Source organism: Oryctolagus cuniculus, chromosome 12, assembly GCF_964237555.1.
Source record: "Oryctolagus cuniculus chromosome 12, mOryCun1.1, whole genome shotgun sequence".
Taxonomy (NCBI): domain Eukaryota; kingdom Metazoa; phylum Chordata; class Mammalia; order Lagomorpha; family Leporidae; genus Oryctolagus; species Oryctolagus cuniculus.
In genome coordinates this window covers 16,275,638-16,298,786 of record NC_091443.1, presented here as the reverse complement: position 1 = coordinate 16,298,786, position 23,149 = coordinate 16,275,638, and the positions used below count along the sequence as shown (strand labels likewise).

Here is a 23,149-nt window from a genome sequence, read left to right as displayed (position 1 = left end):
CCCCCACGTCTCCACTCTTGTTTGCTGAACTCAATTCATTTCAGGATCTCATTTCTACTGCTTTAAGATTGGTAGGGGAACACATTTTACAAATTCCAGCTCTCTCAACTTATTTCATCACTAGAGCTCCCTGTGGTAGCCTTTATGTTATTGTTGTTCCCTGCCTGGCAAAATTATTATTTCTCTGAAACTTTAAAATTCTCTAAGCTGCTTATTTTTATGTTTATCTGATCCTATATTTGTGCTGGGGACACTTGTTTAACATTAGAAGGCACAGATTTCTCCTTGTGGCCACAAATCACCTATAATTAAAAGCTCCCCATACTGGATGTAAGGTGAGAGAGGAGAGCACTCAGGGCTCTAGATGCAAAGGTAATCCAGAGGGCTTATGGTGGTGTCACTGAACTAGGAGGCAGTAGGGACTTATGCCAGAGGAAGGATACAAATCACGTTCCCTGTCCTGTATTGCATTTGATGACTCCAAGAACCTAGCACCCAGAAGGAACATTTTGGGCTAGAGATGGGCAGGTGGGATCCTCAGCATGAATACAGCTTTAAAGTCACACAACCGAGTGAGCTAAGTAAGCAGAGAGGTATGAAGTGACAGGCACCACGTCCTGAGCTAGAAAGAGCAGAACCAGGAGAAGCAGTGCTAAGGGCACTGGCAGGAGGTCTAGTGTCTTGAGAGGTGGAGAAAGAGACTGTCAGAAAGGAGAATGCCCAGTCCTACAGGGAGATGCAGGAAGACAGGAGAGTACAATGAATCTCACGTCCCTCAGAGGACATAGCTAGGGGTGTGCCCTGCTCCTGGGTGCTAGGGCTGCTGAGGGGTGTCCCATTGCTAAGAGATGTCACCATGGGCTCAAGCACATTCAGACCATACTGGTAGAGATGTGTACTTAGGACAAATTCCTAACACCCATTCCCAGCAGTGACTTTGGCAAGTCTTCTGGGTTTCTGTGTCACTTCCCTTAAGGATGTGTTGGGGAAATGCCAACTTTGCCCTTTTCCTTGTGGTCTTAAACTTGGCTATAATTACATTTGTTAATCAAGACTCCTACACATCTGCATTTTCCTAGCTGAGTGGACCCAGGAGTTAAAGACATCAATTATAATTTTCACAGCCACTTCTAGCAGAAATGGATTCTGATGAAGGAATGAGTTTATATTCATGGCATATCATTTGTATGCCTTTATTTTTACACACTTGGCATTAGTACAAACTTTTCAAGATGCTGTCTTATGTCAAATGAAAGGGAATAGAACTTAGAGATGAGAATAGGGTCTTACCCTGACAATGATTTAAATTACTGCTCCAAAATTAGATCATGCTTAGATTTGCATGGTTATAGAGGAAGAATTTGTTCTAGTGTTCTACAGCACAATAGAAAACCTATACTCTCTAATTTATGATATATTTTAAAATAAATAGGGAAGGACAATCTGAGGTTTCCCAAAACATAGACTGAGGAGTATTTGAAAGGAATGGAAATGCTGAGTACACTGACTGGATCACTGCACTGCATACATGTATCAAAGTATCACACTGTACCCCATAAACACATAGAAACATTATGTGTCAATCAAAAAAATCCACACAGCATTTTACCTTAAAGTGTAAAGGATTTTTCCATCATTCCAAATTCTGAGGAGCTGGTTGGGCGTGGTGATCCAATGAGCCTCAGCAGTCTTAGAGTTGCGGAAGATAGTATCTGGGATCCATATTAACCCCACCATGTTGCTGTTCAGAGTAAGTATTTTCATTGTGCTGTTGAATCGAAGGCGACTGTCTGTCCAGGTCTGAGCAAAAAATATGTCAATTTGGTATTCCTGAAATAGAGCAAAAGGAGAAGGAAGGCAGTCCAATTAGTGAATTTTTATATGCTTTCATTTCTTTGTCAAAAGTTTGTTTTTCTTCAACAGCTACATTCTTACCTTCCCACTTCTCTTTCTATTAATGCTTAGCACTGGCTTAATATGGAAAGCATTCAACAAATGATAGCCCATGTGATTAGTCAATAATGTGGTCACATATATGATATAACATAATGCTCTGTAAGTGTTAAATTGCAACATATATTTAATGTATGATGGGAGGCCAAGAGAGATGGTGCAATATAAGGGGTCTTCACAAATCTTGTGGAACATGTGATCCCTTAAATTCTATTTTCCAAAATCTTTTTGAAATATCCTATATACTTTGAAATAAAAATATATAAATGTATTTTGAAATATATCTCAGAGTACGAATTCAGATCACAGTCCAAGCCCTGACAAGCAGTATGACCCATTCAGCCATTGTTCTCTAACTTGTAAAATGCAGAAAATAGTAGCATCTACCTCCTCAAGGTGTTATAAAAATAAAAAGATTAAACAAAAAACCACTAGATCCAGGCATAGAATATATAATCCATAAATATTATCTGATATATTAAGATTATTACTTTTACTCAAGACTTTTGCAAAGCAACACAATCCAAAATAAAAAGACAAGTAAGACATAAGCAACAAAGAACAATGGACAGAACAACCCCAAGCCAAACTCTGATTCCAACAAAAGGCTGGAAGTGTTCAAATTACAGTGGCAAAGCTGTTCCAGTGCTCCCAGTGCCCAATGCGACTTTGCTGTGACCATCAGACAACTGGAACATGAGTGACACTACGAAGCCTAAAGAAGTATCTCTAGGCTGGCTAGATCATTTCAGAGGCCATTCCCCTAGTCATAGTACAAATAATCATCATTAAGTCTAACATAGAAAGGACAAAGAGGCTACTTATTCAATGAATCAATATCTTTCGTAGTTGAGTGTCAAGTCAGTAGTTCTCAACAAATCCCACAGTTATCCTCCCATTGAGTTTCCAGTGAAAGACCTTTTCTGAGATAGACAAGTCAACTGGCTGTTCATTACCAAATCCACTCATTTATTGTTGTTTTGTTGCTCTGACAATGCCAGGCCCTGCAAACCATCAGTGCCTCAGTGCTGTACCAACAAGAAAACGCCCTACCTTCATAGAGCTTATATCCTAGGCAGGAAGGCAGGCCACTGATAAATAGCTAGGGTAAAAATACAGCGTGCCTCATGGTCATAACGAGCACACAGAAACATAAGGCTCTGTATCAGAGTTCTCTTGAGAGGACAAAGGCATTTGAGCATTCGGTGTGGGAGGAATTACAATACAAGGAATCTAAGTGGTGTGCAAGCTTTGAAGCATTGGGGGAGCCAATGCCCAGGCAGCAGCAGTTGAGAGCAGATTTCCAGCAGAGGCTCCCCAGAGGAGCTGTGTGATGTCTCAGCAAACACAGGGCCCCGCAATTCCTGTGCTGGCCCAATGACAATGAATTAATAACCTCTGCCTCTTTACTGGCTTTCAAAACATGCACACGCCTCTCACCGACCACCTGGAAGTCCATAACCACACAGGAAAGAAGGATCTGAGAGGAAGTGTGTGTGTGTGTGTGTGTGTTGTGTGTGTGTTAGTTCTTGACATATAACCTAGCATATGTGAAGGATACAAAAATGGGACTCAAAAAGTTCTGAAACAAAACTAAACCAGGTAGTGTGGACTTTGGGGAGAACAAATGGTTTCAAGGATGTGGGACTGAGAGCAGGTGTCCTGCATGGATGAAATGGATTACAAAACTGACACCTATAGTAATAAGGTGGAATGGGTACCTAATGAGCATGTGACTCTTTGGGCAGAAGTTGGAAATAGAATGCTAATTTGCATGTGATGACTGCAATTGACTGTGCTTGGTAGGTTATCACAGGAAAGAAATTATCTCAGAAAAGAATCAGGCAGTTTGAAAGCAGTTATGAAACAGAAAAGAAAGATACAGCAAATTCAGGGCATGGGAGGGCTGGAAGAGGCAAAAGTTTCTCATCTCCATCAGAAAAGCTCAGAGACAATTGCTTTGAGTGTCAAAAGCCTATTGAAGAGCTTTGAGGAAATGATCAAAGCCATGGCAAAAGCCTCTAAGTAAATTAAGTCTTTAATCATGCAGATATGGCTCAAGGAAAAGAGTTAAGCTATGGCTCATCTATTGAGGGCTGATAGGATCAAATTACCTTCCAGTCACCTGTCCCTATCTGTAGGTTCTGCATTTGTAGATTCAACTAAGAGCAGACAGAAAATATTCCTGAAAAATGTTATCTCTAACTCAGTTGAACATCTACAGATTTTGAGTCATTCTTCCCTAAACAATACAGTATAACAACTACTTTCACAGCATTTGCATTGTGTTGGTGTCAACTCACCTAGAGATAATTTAAAGTATATAGAAGGATGTGTGTGGGTTCTATGCAAATGCTACATAGTTTCATATAAGGAACTTGAGAATCCATGGATTTTCATACCTGCAGGGGTGGGTTCCTGGAACTCTCCACAGTTGGTTGAATCTTTGGACGCACTACTCAGAGCCAGGAGGAGTGAACTGCATGTGATATCACACTGACCTCAGGCTCAGGTGAGATTGACCTTGAAGAAGGGAGAAGTGTATTTTCCACGGGGAGTGGGGATGAGATTTGGCTGCTACATACAGATCATGGTAGTGACTGGAGCTATTTCCAAATACTAGCTTCCCTTCTTGAAGGCATATGGTAGAATTACTCCCCCCCCTTCCTTTATGGGGCTGGGTGTGGTCACTTGTATATGATAAGGTGAGAAAGGAGCATAAGAGCAGGTGCCATTTCCAGGAGGGCACTTGAAGAGTCCACATGGGATTCACTTGCTCCTTCTCAAACCGTGAGATACTGCATGGGGCAGAGATCCTGCTGAGTTTTGTTAGATACACACTGTGGATAAGAATTACCCAGAGCAGTTCATGAGAAAAACAATCACCAGTGTGTCCTAGTTGGCACAATCAAGAAGGAGGAGAGGGGTTCTGGAATGTGGGGTGCCAGGACTTAAGAAGGCGCTAAAAATAACTTAGAGCCAAGACCTTGGAGAGGTGCAGAGTAAGCCACACAGGAAGATATTGGAACACTGTAGCTCCTGGAAGAGGGAACAGCAAGTTCAAATGCATCCCTGAGAAAATAAAAATTTTGCAGTACCAAATACACTGCATGAAGTGAATAGCCCCCTTCCTTTCTTTTGGTGACAGGATTTGGGTCATATGATAATGATTTCTGTGTAAATGTATAACAGGCTTTATTAGCACAAAGAACATACTCAGTACTTAAAATCAAATTTAGTATGTGAGAATGGCCATTGTGAAACATATAGGTACTTACAAATGTTGCTGCCTTCTTCCCTTTAATGTTGACTTATTGCATAAAGGAATGAGGAGAGAAGAATGAAAGGGTTCTCACAAGCATAGCTGGGACTGATCAATCTGATCAATAATAAGAGTGATCAGTATTCCTTATAAAGGTCATACATGCATTTTGGAAAGAACCTAAAATTGTTCAAATCTTATTTGTTTAACCTCAATATTATTCCATAGAAAATGAAATTCAGAAAGCTTAAAGGATGTTAACAGATATGCAATGTCTCAAAACTTTTTATTTCAGGAATTCCAAGTAAACCTTCGGAATGGGTCTATTCATTACTGAAGCATTATTGAATAACACTGTCCTTTCTCTCCCAATCTTCCCTGTTTTCCATCCCCACTAATGCACAGTTTATATCCTTTCATCTTAAAACACTTTTAAATGTAGATTTGAAATTGGCAAACCATACAGCAAGATGGGAGGCATGACCTAAAGTCCCTCCTAGTAGGCACAGGTGCATTCTGTATCAGGCACCTGGGTTACCGAGACACAGTAAGACCCTTCCTTCCAAGGGGTTTAAACCAAGACATAAAAGATTAAGTAACCTCCATTCAGTCACACAGCTAAGTAGCAATTATTATGAACTATGCAGTCAAAATTGACTTCCTAGTTTAGCAGAAACATAGGCAAGGGCTATAACCAATAATCACGTGGGAAATGACATTTCCACTAAACCAGGGTCCTTTTGCATTTTACTTGTTGAACTCTTTACTGGAGCATTAAGCCTTTGAATGTGATGTAAATTAAAGATATGTTATCTCAAAAGTGAAGAGGAGAAGGGGAAAAGGGAGGGGGAAAGGGAGGGAGGGAGAAAGCAAATATTCTACTCTCAGGATGGTATCTATGAATTGCATTGAAAAAATTAGAAATATTAATAGAAAAATTTAAAAAACAGAAGAAAGCAAACCAACAACAAAACAAAACAACAAAATCTGTTTCCTAAATACGACCTGAAAGGGGCTGCTGCAGCGGAAATGTGTTAGATTCCATGATGGGTAAGAGAGAACTCAAATGCACAAGTGTTCTCCATGTGCATCCGGCATATAAAGTTTGGCGTAATTTACCTTCCTTAGCCTCAGTTTCCCCATGTGTAAAACAGGAGCATTAGATTCAATGGAGGATTCTTCAAACTCTAAAATTCTGCATTTCCAGGGCAGATGCTTGGAGGAATGGTGGGAACACAAGTTAGGATGCCCAAGCACCTGCTAAAATAGACTCCGGAAGGCACAGCTCAAGAAGCTGGGTCTCTGCCACCCACCTGAATTCCTAGCTCCCAACTTTGGCCTGGCCCAGTCTCACCATTGTAGGCATTTGGAAAATGAACCAGTGGGTAGCAGCACTCTCTCTCTCACATAAATGAATGCAATTTAAAAATAGATAAAAAGGCCTACTGTTAGCCTTTCACAATTTTCATTACTTTCATTTTTTTTAAAGATTTATTTATTTGAGAGAAGAATTACAGACAGAGGTGGGAATAGACAGAAAGGTCTTCCATCCACTGGTTCACTCTCTAAATGGTCAGAGCTGGGCTGATCCGAAGCCAGGAGCCAGGAACTTCCTCCAGGTCTCCCATGCAGGTACGGGGGGCCCAAGCACTTGGTCCGTCTTCCATTTCTCTCCCAGGCCATTAGCAGAGAACTGGATCTGAAGACAAGCAGCCGGGACATGAAGCAGTGCCCATTTGGGATGCCAGTGTCGCAGGCAGTGGCTTTACCCACTATGCCACAACGCTGGTTCCTACATTCATCTCTGTGTCTTACTTTCTCACATTCTCTGTCTTCTACCATTGTAAAGGAATTTTTGTTAGGATTCTTCATGAAGGATACAGGACCCAGTCTGGAGGCTGAGGTCTGGAGAGCCCAGTGTGAACTCCTCTCGCCCCTACTCTGGCTCTCTCCCAGAGGAAAGGACCCCAGGATGTTCTGGGGGCACAGGAGGAGGGAAGCATGCTCTTCTTTATTCTCAAATCCTGCCAGACACCAGGACCTAAGAGTAAGCATCCTATGTGGATGTTTTGCTGTGTGTGCCTTTGACTAAATGTTGGAGAAACACTTCCTACCCACAGGGAACTATTTTTCTTTCTCAGAAACTTTATTTATGATAGCATTAATCATCCTTCCTTTTGCCATAAGGGAAAGAGCATTCTTTCAATGCCTGCTTAAAAATAAACCATATCGGGCCGGCGCTGTGGCGCAGCGGGTTAACGCCCTGGCCTGAAGCGCCAGCATCCAAAACGGGCACCGGTTCGAGACCCGGATGCTCCACTTCCTGTCCAGCTCTCTGCTATGGCCTGGGAAAGCAGTGGAAGATGGCCCAAGTCCTTGGGCCCTTGCACCCGTGTGGGAGACCCGGAGGAAGCTGGGCCCTTGCACCCATGTGGGAGACCCAGAGGAAGCTCCTGGCTCCTGGATTTGGATCGGCACAGCTCCGGCCATTGTGGCCAATTAGGGAGTAACCATCAGATGGAAGACCTCTGTCTCTCTCTCTCTACCTCTCCTCTCACTGTGTAACTCTGACTTTTAAGTAAAATAAATAAATCTTTAAAAAATTTTTAAAATATACAATATCTTCTACAATCTAAAAATAACTGCGATAACAGTGTCTGAAATACTCACAAATTTAACAGGTGAAAAATGTGCAGAATCCCCCCCATTTAAGCCATCTTGATGGTAGAAAGCTTGTGCTCATTTGTTTTAGTAATTGGAGAGCTTAATGACTCCTAAATAAGCCACGAATTACTGCAACATGTGAAGTATTTTGATAAAACAGAAGAAAAATTATGTTTATTAATAATAATCCATCTGTAACTTCCAAAAATTATTTCCTCACACTTTCCTCTTCATTTCCAAGTGGGAAAATGACAGATGAACACTCTACAGGGACTTTGAGATCCATGGTTACAGGAGACACATACTTCCGGGGGCAGCTGTCTTTCTTTTCAACTCTGCAATGCTCCAGCCCATTGCCTGGCTTCAGTGAGATTGGATGTCAGTAAAAGCCACAGGCTGTTCTCATGAACAACAGCCACACACCCATGCCAACTGTGCATCATCGCTCAGATCTCTTCCCTAAAAATGTATCCTGCTTGTATGTAGTGATTAGAATACAACCATTTCTATGTCTTCCTTTCAGACATGGAAGCATAACAAATTTATTTTTGGGATTTCTAAAATGCTTGTTCCTCAGGTTTGTCCTGAGGACAGAGCTTTGGCAGTTGGCATCCAGTTTTCTCCAGGAATAGACTGTAACCCTGCCTCTGAGCACTATGGAGCTTCCCTGAGGTCGGGCCCTCCTTGGATGAACCTTTGCTCCAGTCTCTCTTGGGCTCCTCTAATTACTGAGCATCTTTTACTTACACACTGTTCAGGTCTTACTCCATGCTAGGCACTGTGTGAGGTTTCTATTAAGTCCTCAGCAGCCTGGGCCCCAGTGTGGGGGCCAAGGCGAGAACAGGGCCAGGATTTGTCACTTGATGGTAATGAAATCTAGGGCTCTTTTAAATGACATGAAATTATAAATACAATATCACAATAAATAATAATTATTATAAACAAATAGTTATTTCTAGTGAGAAAACACATGGTAATTATTTAAAGTTGCAAATACTACAAAAATTCACAACATTCAGAAAATAATGGATCTGGTAACACAGTAACTGACTAGCCTTCATCATGCTCTTACCCCCTACATCTTCTGGCTGCAGACTCTTTGATCACATCTTTCAGCAACATTATGACATTGTTTTTCAAAGAGAAAGAATAAAAATGTTATTATTTCTCTTAGCACAGTGAAACAAAATATTTTCGTATAAATAATTGTTCAGTTTACTTCAACTCATAAATCGTTATTAGAAATATTGTGTGCATGTTTAGGATTCTGCTAAATTGGAAAAATAACTTAATTTTTTATGCCAGGTTGCTCCTCCATATCACACACAGAACTGGCACTGGGACTAAGAGAAACAGTCACAGGATGGTGAAGTTCATTGCCTACAGAAGTCACCATGTATCACATTCCACTAACCATGTCCTGATGCCTTCTCCAGCTCACTTCCCCCTAGCTGGGTCCAAAGTTGCCTGCAGCAGTTTACAGAATATGTGACAGGGGAAATCAGAGGGGAATAAGACAGCAGCCTTGTTTAAAATATCTTGCACTTGTACATTTCACAAACACACACACAAGTAAGACCAGGTGATTACTGCTATGATCTTCTGCAGGGTCTAAGAAGGGACTTCTGCAAGGGAGGGGCATTGAAGCTTCATTTCTTTTTTTTTTTTTAAGATTTATGTATTTATTTGAAAGTCAGATGGCCGGCACTGAGGCTCACTTGGTTAATCCTCCACCTGCAGCACCAGCACCCCGGGTTGTAGTCCTGGTTGGGAAGCCGGTTCTGTCCCGGTTGCTCCTCTTCCAGTCCAGCTCTCTGCTGTGGCTTGGGAAGACAGTGGAGGATGGCCCAAGTACTTGGGCCCTGCACCCGCCTGGGAGACCAGGAGGAAGGACCTGGCTCCTGGCTTCGGATCGGCACAGCACACCAGCCGTAGCAGCCATTTGGGGGGTGAACCAATGGAAAAAATGAAGACCTTTCTCTCTGTCTCTCTCTCTCACTGTCTAACTCTGCCTGTCAATAAATAAATAAGAAAGAGTTACACAGAGAGAGAAGGAGAGGCAGAAGCAGAGAGAGAGAGAGAGAGAGAGAGAGGTCTTCCATCCGCTGGTTCACTCCCCAATTGGCCACAATGGCCAGAGCTGCGCCCATCCGAAGCCAGGAGCCTGGAACCTCCTCCAGGTCTCCCACGCGGGTGCAAGGGCCCAAGGCCTTGGGCCATCTTCTACTGCTTTCCCAGGCCATAGCAGAAAGCTCGACTGGAAGAGGAGCAGCCAGAACTAGAACCGGCACCCATATGGGATGCCAGCACTGAAGGCGTTGGCTTTACCTGCTACACCACAGTGCCAGCCCCTGAAGCTTCATTTCTAAAATGTATGGTAAACTCACCTCTGGCTGGAAAGACCTAGGAACTGTATGGTGGTGGAGGATCTGAGGCAGGGTTCCCAGGTGGACCCAAGGTTGACCCATCTGGACCAGTGTGCAGAGGATATGATCACATACCTTTTGCCTTTCACCTCTCACTTGGAGGTCCTTGGAAAGGCAGCCTGTGGAATCAGCCCTTGAGATGGGGAACACAACAGGTCAGGAGTGAGATATGGATCCATCCAAAGGCAAGCAGACCAATGTGGGTGAAAGAGGAAAGGCGGGGCCAGCACCACGGCTCAATAGGCTAATCCTCCGCCTGCAGCGCCGCCAGCACACTAGGTTTTAGTCCTGGTCGGGGCACCGGATTCTGTCCCGGTTGTTCCTCTTCCAGTCCAGCTCTCTGCTGTGGCCAGGGAGTGCAGTGGAGGATTGCCCAGGTGCTTGGGCCCCTGCACCTGCATGGGAGACCAGGAGAAGCATCTGGCTCCTGGCTTCGGATCAGCGTGGTGCACTGGCCGAAGCGCGCTGGCTGCAGCGGCCATTGTGGGGTGAACCAACGGGAAAGGAAGACCTTTCTCTCTGTCTCTCTCTCTCACTGTCCACTCTGCCTGTCAAAAAAAAAAAAAAAAAAAAGAGGAAGGGGGAAGAGCCTGAAGAAGCAGGCTCCTCTCCTAACTCCTCTGGACATTTCTCTCATCCCCCAGCTACCTGTCTTTTCAATGTACCCTCCCTTGGACAGTCCTCCTTCCTCTGGTATTATCCACTCACTGACTACTTTCAGATTAAACTTTGTAAAGCATCCATCAGATGCTATGCTTAAAATGACCACTGCTACTAAAAAATGTGTGATAGGTACTCAGAGTCTACAGAACTCCTCTGCATGAGACTCATAGTGCCTTATGACCTGTGTGCTTACAAACCCATTACAACATTTATCATGTGGCACACATTGGCTCAACATCCTGCACACACATCCCTCCCTCCTCACACCTTGCCCAGACACCTCTTATCTGTGTCTTCCCTCAGCCAGTCTCCTAGGTTGTTTTACCATCTCCCTGTAGTTTTTGTATAATGGTCCATCGCCTTCTCCCTTGTCATTGCCCTGTTTTTTTTTTAATTGCTATCTCGCATAATAATTTGCATTTCCAGCACAGAGAATGATAACATTGCCCCATGATCCCTTTCTGTGGCACAAAGTCTCCTTCCCCTTCCACCAAGTAAGGGGACTCTCTTTCCTGGGCCACCAAGGTGTTCTTCCAATTTGTGAAGATCATAGACCTTTAAATAAAGCTGCCTGTTAAATCCTGACTATAATTCTGCTTCCTGGTCTGGGAGTTAATTCACTAATGGAAGGGAGAAATGTGTTGTCTGCTGCATTGTGGGGAGCAACCCGGACTAGACTAAGTTACTGGAATTAAGACTTATTCTATGCATCTGCTCTCCCACAATATGGCGCTGAGAAGGGAGAAACAGCTTCTACACAGCTGCCTCCAGTTCAACCAATAAACTGTAGGACCTGCTCCTGATTGGAGGAGAGCAGCGTACTCGGCATGTGGGTAGCAGAGTTGGGATTGGTGGAAGAGGACTATAAAGGAGGAGAGAGACAACATGCACCAGGAACACCTGAGGAACACCTGTGCAGCCCCCGAGAGAGCCGGCCGGCAGTGTGCTGCTCCCCCGCGGAAGTGGGGAAAGTGGCCAGGGGGAACCGCCCTTCCACGGAGGTGGAAGGGTTGGTAGCCAACCCGGGAAGAACCAGCAGCAAACCCGGGGAGGGCCGAGCAGACGAAAGAACAGCGCAGGGTCCTGTGTCGTTCCTCCACGAAGAGGGGGAGCGACACTGCATGCTTTTAAATTAGAGACAGTGACTTGTTCATAGGAGCTCAACCCTCAAGTGCCTGAGCACCATCAGCAAACGTCTATCTCAATTGCTGCTTCTTGATCCCTCAAATATAAAGTAGCTCTGTTCTTTGTCCTCTCTTCAGAGTTGCCTGGAGCCACAAGGCCCCTGCTGGCCACTGTCCTCCCCAGGAGCCTCCTCTCTAGCATACGAGGAAGAGCACAGCTCCACTGGGTTCAACTTGTTCCCTGGACTCCAACCTTCCACTCCCAGTGTGTATGCGCCCTTTATCCATCAAATATGCTCACATTTGTCCTCAAACCTGAATGCTAGGAGGCCACAGTTTCTGTTTCAGCTGTACTTTTGGCATCTGTATCCTCTACATGCATGCTTCCTCATTCAAAGGAAAAAAATCCATTTTTTTAGGTTCCGTTTCAAGCAGAGAGCAGCTTATTATAGAAGTATGTGCAGAAGTGGCTACAGAAAACTCAAGGAGACTCCTGTGGGTTGAATTGTGTACCCCCAAATTTACATGTTGCAGTTGTACTCCTCTGTATGTTAGAATGTAACTGTCTTACAATCAGGGCTTTAATGAGGTAATTAAGTTAATATGAGTACGATTAAGTTAATCCAGTACGATCATAAGAAGAGGACATTGAGGCACAGACACAGAGAAGGGTCATGTGACGACACAGGGAGTAGACTACCATCGGCAAGCCCAGGAAAGAAACTGCAGAGGAAACCCCACTGCTGGCTCCTTGATCTCAGACTTCCAGCCCACAGAACCATGAAGAAATGCATGCCTGCTGTTTAAGTCATCTATCCATGGAACTGCGATACGGCAGCCTGAGCAGACTAATGTAAAGACCAAGTGAGGAGTGAACACAAACATTATACCACTTTGAAGCTAAATACCTTAAACAAAGAAAATAACACATCAAGAGCAAAATATAAAGTTATCCAAAGGTTTCCATGGTGTTTGTTCTCAAACACAGTATTGGCAGCTTCAGGTTTCCCATTTAAAAATTCACCTATCCCGGCCGGTGCCGCGGCTCACTAGGTTAATCCTCCACCTGTGGCGCCGGCACTCCGGGTTCTAGTCCTGGTTGGGGCACCGGATTCTGTCCCGGTTGCTCCTCTTCCAGTCCAGCTCACCCGGGAAGGCAGTGAAGGATGGCCCAAGTGCTTGGGCCCTGCACCTGCATGGGAGACCAGGAGGAAGCACCTGGCTCCTGGCTTCGGATTGGCGTGGTTCGCCGGCCACAGCGGCCTTTTCGGGGGTGAACCAACGGAAGGAAGACCTTTCTCTCTGTCTCTTTCTCTCACTGTCTAACTCTGCCTGTCAAAAAAAAAAAAATCACCTATCCCTTCTACACAAACTTTGACTCTCTGAACATTTCTTATAATGGTTCACATGTTTTATCTCAGATTTACTGGTGTACTGAATGTGTACATACACATTAGGTAAATCTTCAAGTGGTAGATTATTCTAAGGTGTTTTCTTAGTCTATTTTCTGTTGCTATAACAAAATACATTTCTTCATACTTTGTAAAGAAATGAGATGTATTTAGCATACAGTTTGGGAGAATCAGGAGCATGGTACTGACATGTTTTGTCGTAGCCCCAAGGTGGATGGCATCACAATGGTGGGAGTGAGTGGGGAAGAGGGATTCAGGGAAGATGCACACTTGCTTATATGTATCTCTTCTTGTGGAAAATAATACAATGACTTGATACCTGATCTACTTTCAAGAGACAGCATTAATCCATCCATGAGTGTGGAGTCCCAATGACCTAATCACCATCTACAAAGCCTCACCACTTAAAGTTAGACCTCTTTAACACTAACATACTGGAGACCAAGCAATAGTGCATTAACTTTTGGAGAACAAATCACATCTGAACAACAGCAAAGTGAAAGTGCATACTGTACCATTTGCAAAACAGCTGTAAGAATTCTCCTTATTGTGTCCATAGCCTAATATGGCCGTTTAATAGCAAATGAGACAGCAGCAAGAACTTGGAAAGAGCTTACTGCTATTTGCACCTCTGCAACTAACATCCAATGAAGGAGTATAGACCAGCCTGCTGAAGATGAGACACTGCTCTGTCACAGTCACAGCCTCAGCCGATGTCATACCATGCCCAGACAGGAGACTGAGGTCATCCTCAATTGGCCAGCCTCAGCCTAATCAGCACAGATAACCTGCACACCCAATTCAAAAAACCTGAGGAATGACACAAACTCAAAGTTTGGGTGGCTTGTCACATAGCGAGTTCAAACATAACATTATGTGTGTAGTCTCCATCTTCATGCCCTTTCATTCACTTCTTCCAACACAGCTCCTACATCTACTGAAAATCTGGGTCCAATTTTAGATAGTATCTTGACTATCTCTTAAATATTATTTCTCCATTTATAGTACCACATGTCTTCTCAATGTAGAACAAAAATATAATTCGTAGGCAATAGAATACGTAGATATCCTTATTGGATTATTAAGATTGTTTTATTGGCAGTTGGGAAAAATGGAATTTCTGAATGGGCTGAAATTAAATCATTATTAATCCCATATGAAGACACATATAGTCTCTGTTATCCAGCAATTGCTATTAATTCTATTGTAGAGAACAGATTAAATTCAAATGATGAAAACATCATGGTAGTCAAAAATAAATCTGATGGCACTTCAGTCACATACAAAAATCATGACCACACCTTCAATGAAATAAAAGCAGACACTTGAATGAAAATATCAGTGACATCGTGTACCTCACAACAATGTGTTTGGGCTACAATCTCAAAAGACACAATCATAACTGTCAAAATTCCAAGACCAAAATAACCTAAATTCTAAAATTCTGAAAAACCAAAATCCCAAAAATGTCATTATAGAAAAAAAATTAAAATATTTAAAATGGTATATAGAGAATAGTATTGTGATACGGTGAGTTAAGCATGTGCTTACAATGCCAACATCTCACATCTGAGGACTGGTTCAAGTTCCAGCTACTCCAGCTTCCTGCTAATGTGCCTGGGAAGGCAGTAGATGATCACCCAAGGACTTGGATCTCTGCTACCACACGGGAGACTGATGGAATTCCAGGCTCCTGGTTTGGTTTTGCCCTGCCCTGGTTGCTACATCCATTTGGAGACTAAACCATTGAATGGAAGATTTCTCTGTCTTTCCCTTTCTCTCTTTCCCTCTGCCTTTCAACCAAACAAATAAATAAATCTTTTAAAACAACAAAGAGATATATATTTACATTTTTGAAAGAAATTTTCAAGAAAACATAAAAAGCATCATGCCATACTTCACAGACTACTTTGCTCTGTAAATAAGCAATAACAACATATGTACTTCTGTAACCATTAGCATAAGATATATTAATGACAGTCAGACAGGTGTAACATTTGTGAGTAGATGCACTATACTAATGCAGAAATAGGTCCAAAAGTGAAATATATAAACACATATATAAAAACATTACTATGGCTGGTAATACTGTGCACTCAGCTTTATAACTGCAGTTGTCTGAAATATTGTGAATGGCAACCTATCAAGATCAATCAAAAACTGCAGTGAGTCATCACTTAATAGGCAGTTGCCCAAAGAGTCAAGATCCCCTTTTATGGAGTCAAATCTGAACAAATGCACTCAAGCAAGTAGAATTCTCTGAAAGTCTTTACACAATTTATTCCTCTGCTATTGGAAATGATGGGAAGATGCAATTCATAAGTAATATTGAATTATAAAAACAAATGCTGCAATCCAAAAGAAGGGAAAACTTTTAAAAAACACAGTAACTAAAAAGAAAATTTGCCATAGGAGTATAAAAGTGTAATACAGGGATAAATGATGGGCAATTGCCTGGAGGTAGTCCCTAAGAGTTGTCTGACTTTCACAATCATTAACCATATTTTGAAGTCTTCCTTTGTGATGAATAGTTGCTTTTTATCTTTCAGAACACAGATATCTTCAGAGAATATGTTCACATTCATGTTCTACATGTTGCTACTGTTTTTAAAATTCATCTATGAAGCAACCTACATCTACTTGAGTATTTCCTATATATATATACACACATATATACATATATATATATATATATATATATATATATAGTTTTGAGTTTGATCAATCCTTTCCAGATGCACTTGTATACATACCACACTCGTGGTAGAAACAACACTGATGATGGAACAACATCCCTTTCGTATGTGTCTTATCATTTTAGGCACATAATTATTTATGAGCCAGCCAGTAATTTGTTGACTTCTTCAGGAAATATGCTTTAATTCTTGGAATGTCTTCTGCTGGAAAGAATGCCAACACAGACAAATGACCCATTTTCAAAGTGAAGTTTTCATCCTTACATCACGCAACCAAGCCCTTCAGCGGATACATACACCTCTACCACAGCCTTTTTCTCAGTTTATAGGATTTCAACATTCAGGATTTTAAGATTTTCAGATTGTGTTTTTAGGATTTTAGACTCTGGGAATTTTTTTAAAGTTCTTTTATTTGAAAAGCAGGGAGATAGAAACAGAGAAAAAAAAAGAGACAGGAGATCTTCTAGCTATTTATTCACTCCCCAAATCCTCACAGTATCAATCGCATATCCAGCATGAATTGTGGAGACCTATGGACTTCAGGCACCACATGCTGCCTCCCAGGACACATATCCACAGGAAACAAAGTGGAAGCTGATGTAGGTCTTAAACCCAGAACTCTGATGTGGGATGCCGGTGTCTTGTTTTTTAATTTTTTTTATTTAGTAAATATAAATTTCTAAAGTACAGTTTATGGATTACAATGGCTTCCCCCCTCAACTTCCCTCCCACTCGCAGCCCTCCCATCTCCCGCTCCCTCTCCCATTCCATTCATATCAAGATTCATTTTCAATTACCTTTATATACAGAAGATCAGTTTAGTATATATTAAGTAAAGATTTCATCAGTTTGCACCCACACAGAAAAACAAAGTGTAAAATACAGTTTCGGTATAAGTTATAGTATTAATTCACATTGGACAACACATTAAGGACAGATCCCACATGAGAAGTAAGTACACAGTAACTCCTGTTGTTGACTTAACAATTTGACACTCTTGTTTATGGTGTCAGCAATTTCCCTAGGCTCTAGTCATGAGTTGCCAAGGCTATGGAAGCCTTTTGAGTTCACCAACTTCGATCTTATTCTGACAGGGTCATAGTCAAAGTGGAAGTTTTCTCCTCCCTTCAGAGAAAGGTACCTCCTTCTTTGATGGCCCCGTTCTTTCCACTGGGATCTCACTCGCAGAGATCTTTCATCTAGGTCGTCGTCCTTTTTTTTTCCAGAGTGTCTTGGCTTTCCATGCCTGAAATACTCTCATGGGCTTTTTAGCCAGATCCAAATGCCTTGAGGGCTGATTCTGAGGCCAGAGTGCTGTTTAGGACATCTGCCATTCCATGAGTCTGCTGTGTATCCCTCTTCCCATGTTGGATCGTTCTCTTCCTTTTTGATTCTATCAGTTAGTATTAGCAGACACTAGTCTTGTTTGTGTGATCCCTTTGACTCTTAGACCTATCAGTGTGATCAATTGTGAATTGAAATTGATCACTGGGACTAGTGAGATGGTATTGGTACATGCCACCTTGATGGGATTGTATTGGAATCCCCTGGCACGTTTCTAACTCCACCATTTGAGGCAAGTCCGATTGAGCATCTCCCAAATTGTACATCTCCTCCCTCTCTTATTCCCACTCTTACATTTAACAGGGATCACTTTTCAGTTAAAATTTAAACACCTAAGAATAATTGTGTGTTAATTACAGAGTTCAACCAATGGTACTAGAACAAAAAAAAATACTGAAATGGATAAAGTATTACATTGTACATCAACAGTCAGGACAAGAGCTGATCAAGTCACTGTTTCTCACAGTGTCCATTTCACTTCAACAGGTTTCCCCTTTGGTGCTCGGTTAGTTGTCGCTGATCAGGGAGAACATATGATATTTGTCCCTTTGGGACTGGCTTAATTCACTCAGCATAATGTTTTCCAGATTCCTCCATCTTGTTGCAAATGACCAGATTTCGTTCTTTTTGACTGCTGTATAGTATTCTATAGAGTACATATCCCATAATTTCATTATTCAGTCTACTGATGATGGGCATTTGGGTTGGTTCCAGGTCTTAGCTATTGCGAACTGAGCTGCAATAAACACTGAGGTGCAGACAGCTTGTTTTTTTGCCAATTTCATTTCCTTTGGGTAAATTCCAAGGAGTGGGATGGCTGGGTTGTATGGTAGGGTTATATTCAGGTTTCTGAGGAATCTGCAGAATGACTTCCACAGTGGCTTAACCAGTTTGCATTCCCACCAACAGTGGGTTAGTGTCCCTTTTTCCCCACATCCTCTCCAGCATCTGTTGTTGGTAGATTTCTGAATGTGAGTCATTCTAACCGGGGTGGTTTTGATTTGCATTTCCCTGATTGCTAGTGATCTTGAACATTTTTTCATGTGCCTGTTGGCCATTTGGATTTCCTCTTTTGAAAAATGTCTATTGAGGTCCTTGGCCCATCTCTTAAGGGGCTTGTTTGTTTGTTTTGATATTGTGGAGTTTCTTGATCTTTTTGTAGATTCTGGTTATCAACCCTTTATCTGTTGCATAGTTTGCAAATATTTTTTCCCATTCTTTTTGTTGCCTCTTCACTTTCCTGACTGTTTTCTTTGAAGTACAGAAACTTCTCAATTTGATGCAATCCCAAATGTTAATTTTGGCTTTGACTGCCTGTGCTTCTGGGGTCTTTTCCAAGAAGTCTTTGCTGGTACCTATATCTTGTGGGGTTTCTCCAATGTTCTCTAATAATTTGATGGTGTCAGGTCGTAGATTTAAGTCTGTAATCCATGTGGAGTGAATTTTTGTGTAAGGTGAAAGGTAGGGGTCTTGCTTCATGCTTCTGAATGTGCAAATCCAGTTTTCCCAGCACCATTTATTGAATAGACTGTCCTTACTCCAGGGATTGGTTTTGGATCCTTGATCAAATATAAGTTGGCTGTAGATGTTTGGATTGATTTCTGGTGTTTCTATTCTGTTCCATTGGTCTATCCATCTGTTTCTGTACCAGTACCATGCTTTTTTATAACAACTGCCCCGTAGTATGTCCTGAAATCTGGTATTGTGATGCCTCTGGCTTTGTTTTTGTTGTACAAGATTGCTTTAGCTATTCGAGGTCTTCTGTGTCTCCATATGAATTTCAGCATCATTTTTTCCAGGTCTGAGAAGAATGTCTTTGGTATCTTGATTGGTATTGCATTGAATCTTTAAATTGCTTTTGGAAGAATGGACATTTTGATGATATTGATTCTTCCAATCCATGAGCATGGAAGATTTTTCCATTTTTGGTATCCTCTTCTATTTCTTTCTTTAAGGTTTTGCAATTTTCATCGTAGAGATCTTTAACGTCCTTAGTTAATACAGCAGGCATTGGATATGGTAAGTTGTGTTTAAAGTGCTGGATTCAAACTGTGTGAAGAAAAGATGTGGAGAAGTGTTTTCATTTCTTTCTTGTCAACCATCTCCAAATCAGGAAAATGATTGTCCTATGTGGTATATCTCAAGAAGACTTTTCCATCATTTTTTTTAGCTCAAAAATGGTTGACCAAAGTGGGCATTTGGCTAAGTGATTAAGATGCCAGTTAGCACATCTGCATCCCACAGTGGAGTGCCTGGGTCCAAAATCTCCAGCTCCTGACTCCAACTTCCTGTTAATGAGGGCAGCAGCGAGGGCTAACAGTGACTGGGTCCCTGCTATCCACAGAGGAGACGTAGATTTAGTTCTTGCACAGTTCTGATTGTTGTGGGCATCTGAAGAGTGTCAGTGGACAGGAACTATCTGTCTCTCTGTCTCTCAAATAAATTTTGTATTTAAATTTGTTTGACCTCTATATGTGAAAATAATTTCTTTTCATACTAAATATTCTGTTTTACTATGGACTTAGGCATGGGGACAGTCACAGCTGGTGATCTCTCTCAGTTCCAGTTCATTACCAAATCACATTTTTGCTTCAGACTAAAATATGCCTTTTTAAAATATCTAGATGGACTATAAAGCAGGTTCTTATCCTTGCCTTGCGACATCTGCCAGTTTTCTAAAGGGCTCTGTGCCAGTGAGTTCTCTCAATAAACACTTTCTTAGGGAAGTTTGGCTGCCTCTGGCCAACGAAGAAGAAGACATCAAGTTAAAGAGAACTGTTGGTAGACTCAGGCAATGAGGGTTTCCAGGCTAGCATCTTATGTGTCCACTATTTAAATATGCAAATACAGTCTTATCCTGAGCAAGTTTGCCCAAAACGAAAATATTGACCTCCCTTCAAGATTACAGAGGCTATTTCCAAAGTGACTCTGAAATGAGTCTAGACTCTCAACAAACCCTGTGGAAGACAGGACACCTTTAGGAGGTATCAGTGAAGATGGTCATCGGATCAGGGTTATGATGCAGGGCTAAGAAGGTAGAAGCATAGAATGAACTTGAGGTAGCACTGCAAAGAAGAGGGAGGAAATGGACAAGCATGGACCAGGGAAAATGATTATAAAAGTGGACTGGAGCTCTAAAATGCTCCAGAACTCAGACTCCCTGACCCAGCAGGATCAAAATAAGTCAATCAAGGCAGTACAAACTTTATAAGCTCAGAGATTCAAGCTAGCACAAGAGAGAAGATTTTTATTATTTAAATACAACTTCATAGCATCACATGAAGATACTGTTGACATTTGTTTATCTTTTTTTTTAACTTTTATTTAATGAATATAAATTTCCAAAGTGCGGCTTATGGATTACAATGGCTTCCCCCCCATAACGTCCCTCCCACCCGCAACCCTCCCCTTTCCCACTCCCTCTCCCCTTCCATTCACATGAGGATTCATTTTCGATTCTCTTTATATACAGAAGATCAGTTTAGCATACATAAAGTAAAGATTTCAACAGTTTGCTCCCACACAGAAACATAAAGTGTTGATCTTCTTATAAATAAATTTTTCAGATTTCCCACAAATATTTTATTTTAGAAACTTTCATAGAAAAAGAGTATACCAAAATTCTCCACTTTCTCACAGAAACTAGTAGAGACGAAAACAGCATTTTGTGAAACCACACTCCTAGTTTGACAGCTGTAGCTAGAAGGAAACGAATGTCACAATGGAAACTCTTGTCTCCTAAAATGAATGGAAATCCACCTTATTCAGGGAAATTCGTCTGGTATGAGGGCTCTGCAAACAGTTCATGGGAAATGGATATTATCTTTTAATTCCTTTTTTCCAGGAACATTTGAAAGTCTCCTCACAGATGAGTGAAAAACAGAATTTAACTGCGGTTTCCAGTCTTCAACAACTGAAAGAATAAGCAGCCCTCAGTAGGTAGGTGCTCCAATCCTGTGACGAGCATTTCCTTACCTTGCTCAACAACCTTGTGAGGTTGTTTTCATGACTTTCCCAATTTTCTATCCAAAGATGGTGTCAATGGAGAGAGGATTTTCTTTTCAACCAGGAGACAGTTCAACATTTTTTTTTCTAATGCTGGGGTTATGGTATAGCAGGTAAAGCTACCACCTGTGATACTGGCATCATGCACGGGTGCCAGTTTGAGTCCTACCTGCTCCACTTCTGATCCAGCTTCTTGCCAATATGCCCGAGAAAGCAACACAGATGGCCCAAGTATTGGGCTCCTGCACTCACTTGGGTGACCCAGGAGAAACTCCTGGATCGAGACTTTGGATTGGCCCAGCTCCGGCCATTGTGGCTGCTTGGGGAGTGAACCAGTGGATGGAAGACCTCTCTCTGTCTCTCCTTCTCTCTCTTTGTAACTCTACCTTTAAAATAAAGAAATAAATCTTCAAATAAATATTAAAAAGAAGCAAAACAGAAGTCAAATGAAATATATACTCAAATAGTCTAAATACAGGATTTCCTAGGAAATCATCATCTAAATCTAGGGGCATTTTAGTTATTTACAAAATGTTAACATTTGCATAATGAACACATTTTGTGAATATGTTAAATATTATCATAGGATAAAAGGATTTCTCTGCATAAAAGTACTATGTCAGCTGCCCTAAGACGAAGAATGCTTTCAGGGAGAGTGTTTAGTATTCAGGTTCCAATTTGCCAACTGCTCAAGACTGGAACACTAATGATAATAAGAATATCTCCATATGATAGATTTTTCTGAAGTTCCTTCAAACACACTAATGAGTTTTGAGCCAGATCTTCCTACTGCAATATTTACATATGTATGAAAGATAACTACAATGAGCTTTCCAGATCTGTGGTTCTGTATTTAATATGTATTTTTTAACCTATTCTGAAGCATTCTGGCTTCTCTGATTGCTAATGGTGTTGCACGGTTTAATCTATGATTCATGTAGACTATGTAAAGTAAGCATGTGGCACAAGCTGGAATGGTTCATTTCTATGCCATGCTAATCTCTGTCATCAGTTACAGATGTTGCATATGACTTCAACTGCTCTGTAGCTTTCTTCCCCCCCTTAATGATTTTTTGGATAAAAGACATTCATCTTAATGAAGTTTAATTTTTAGTTCATTTACTTTATTGGCAGCCTTTTTAAAAAGTTTGCTCTTTTATTGTGATAAAAACAACATGAACTCTTCCTTAAAAACTAAAAATCAATAAAAGTTAACTTAGTTAATAAGTATTATTAATAAATTAATTTAATTAATAAGCAGTACATAGTTAATAAGTAGTATTAAGTACAGGGAAAATGTTGTGCAATAGATCTCCAAAACTTATTCATCCTAAATGATTGAGAATTCATGCCCATTGCCCTCTCTACATAGGCTCTGACAACCTGCATTGTATTCTGTGATTTTTCAGGTAAGTAGAATCATACTCTAGTTTTTCCTTACATGATTAGATTATGTCATTTAACAGGGCTCATCCATCACTCTTCATGATTTCCTTCTTCGTAAGGCCACATAATATTCCATTGTACTATATATTACATTTTCTTTATCCATTCATCTGAAAAAAGGATTTGTTTTCATATCATGGATATGAAGGGTGCT

General features: G+C 41.4%; 1 protein-coding gene across 1 annotated transcript in view; it reads right to left on the bottom strand.

Moving 5' to 3' along the window:
* GABRG3 (gamma-aminobutyric acid type A receptor subunit gamma3) overlaps positions 1–23,149 on the bottom strand; it is a 666,707-nt gene that overhangs the window by 273,440 nt on the left and 370,118 nt on the right. The window contains exon 4 of the mRNA XM_051822228.2: positions 1,610–1,830. Within this exon, the coding sequence (XP_051678188.1) occupies positions 1,610–1,830 (221 nt within the window). The remainder of the gene's footprint in view (positions 1–1,609; positions 1,831–23,149) is intronic.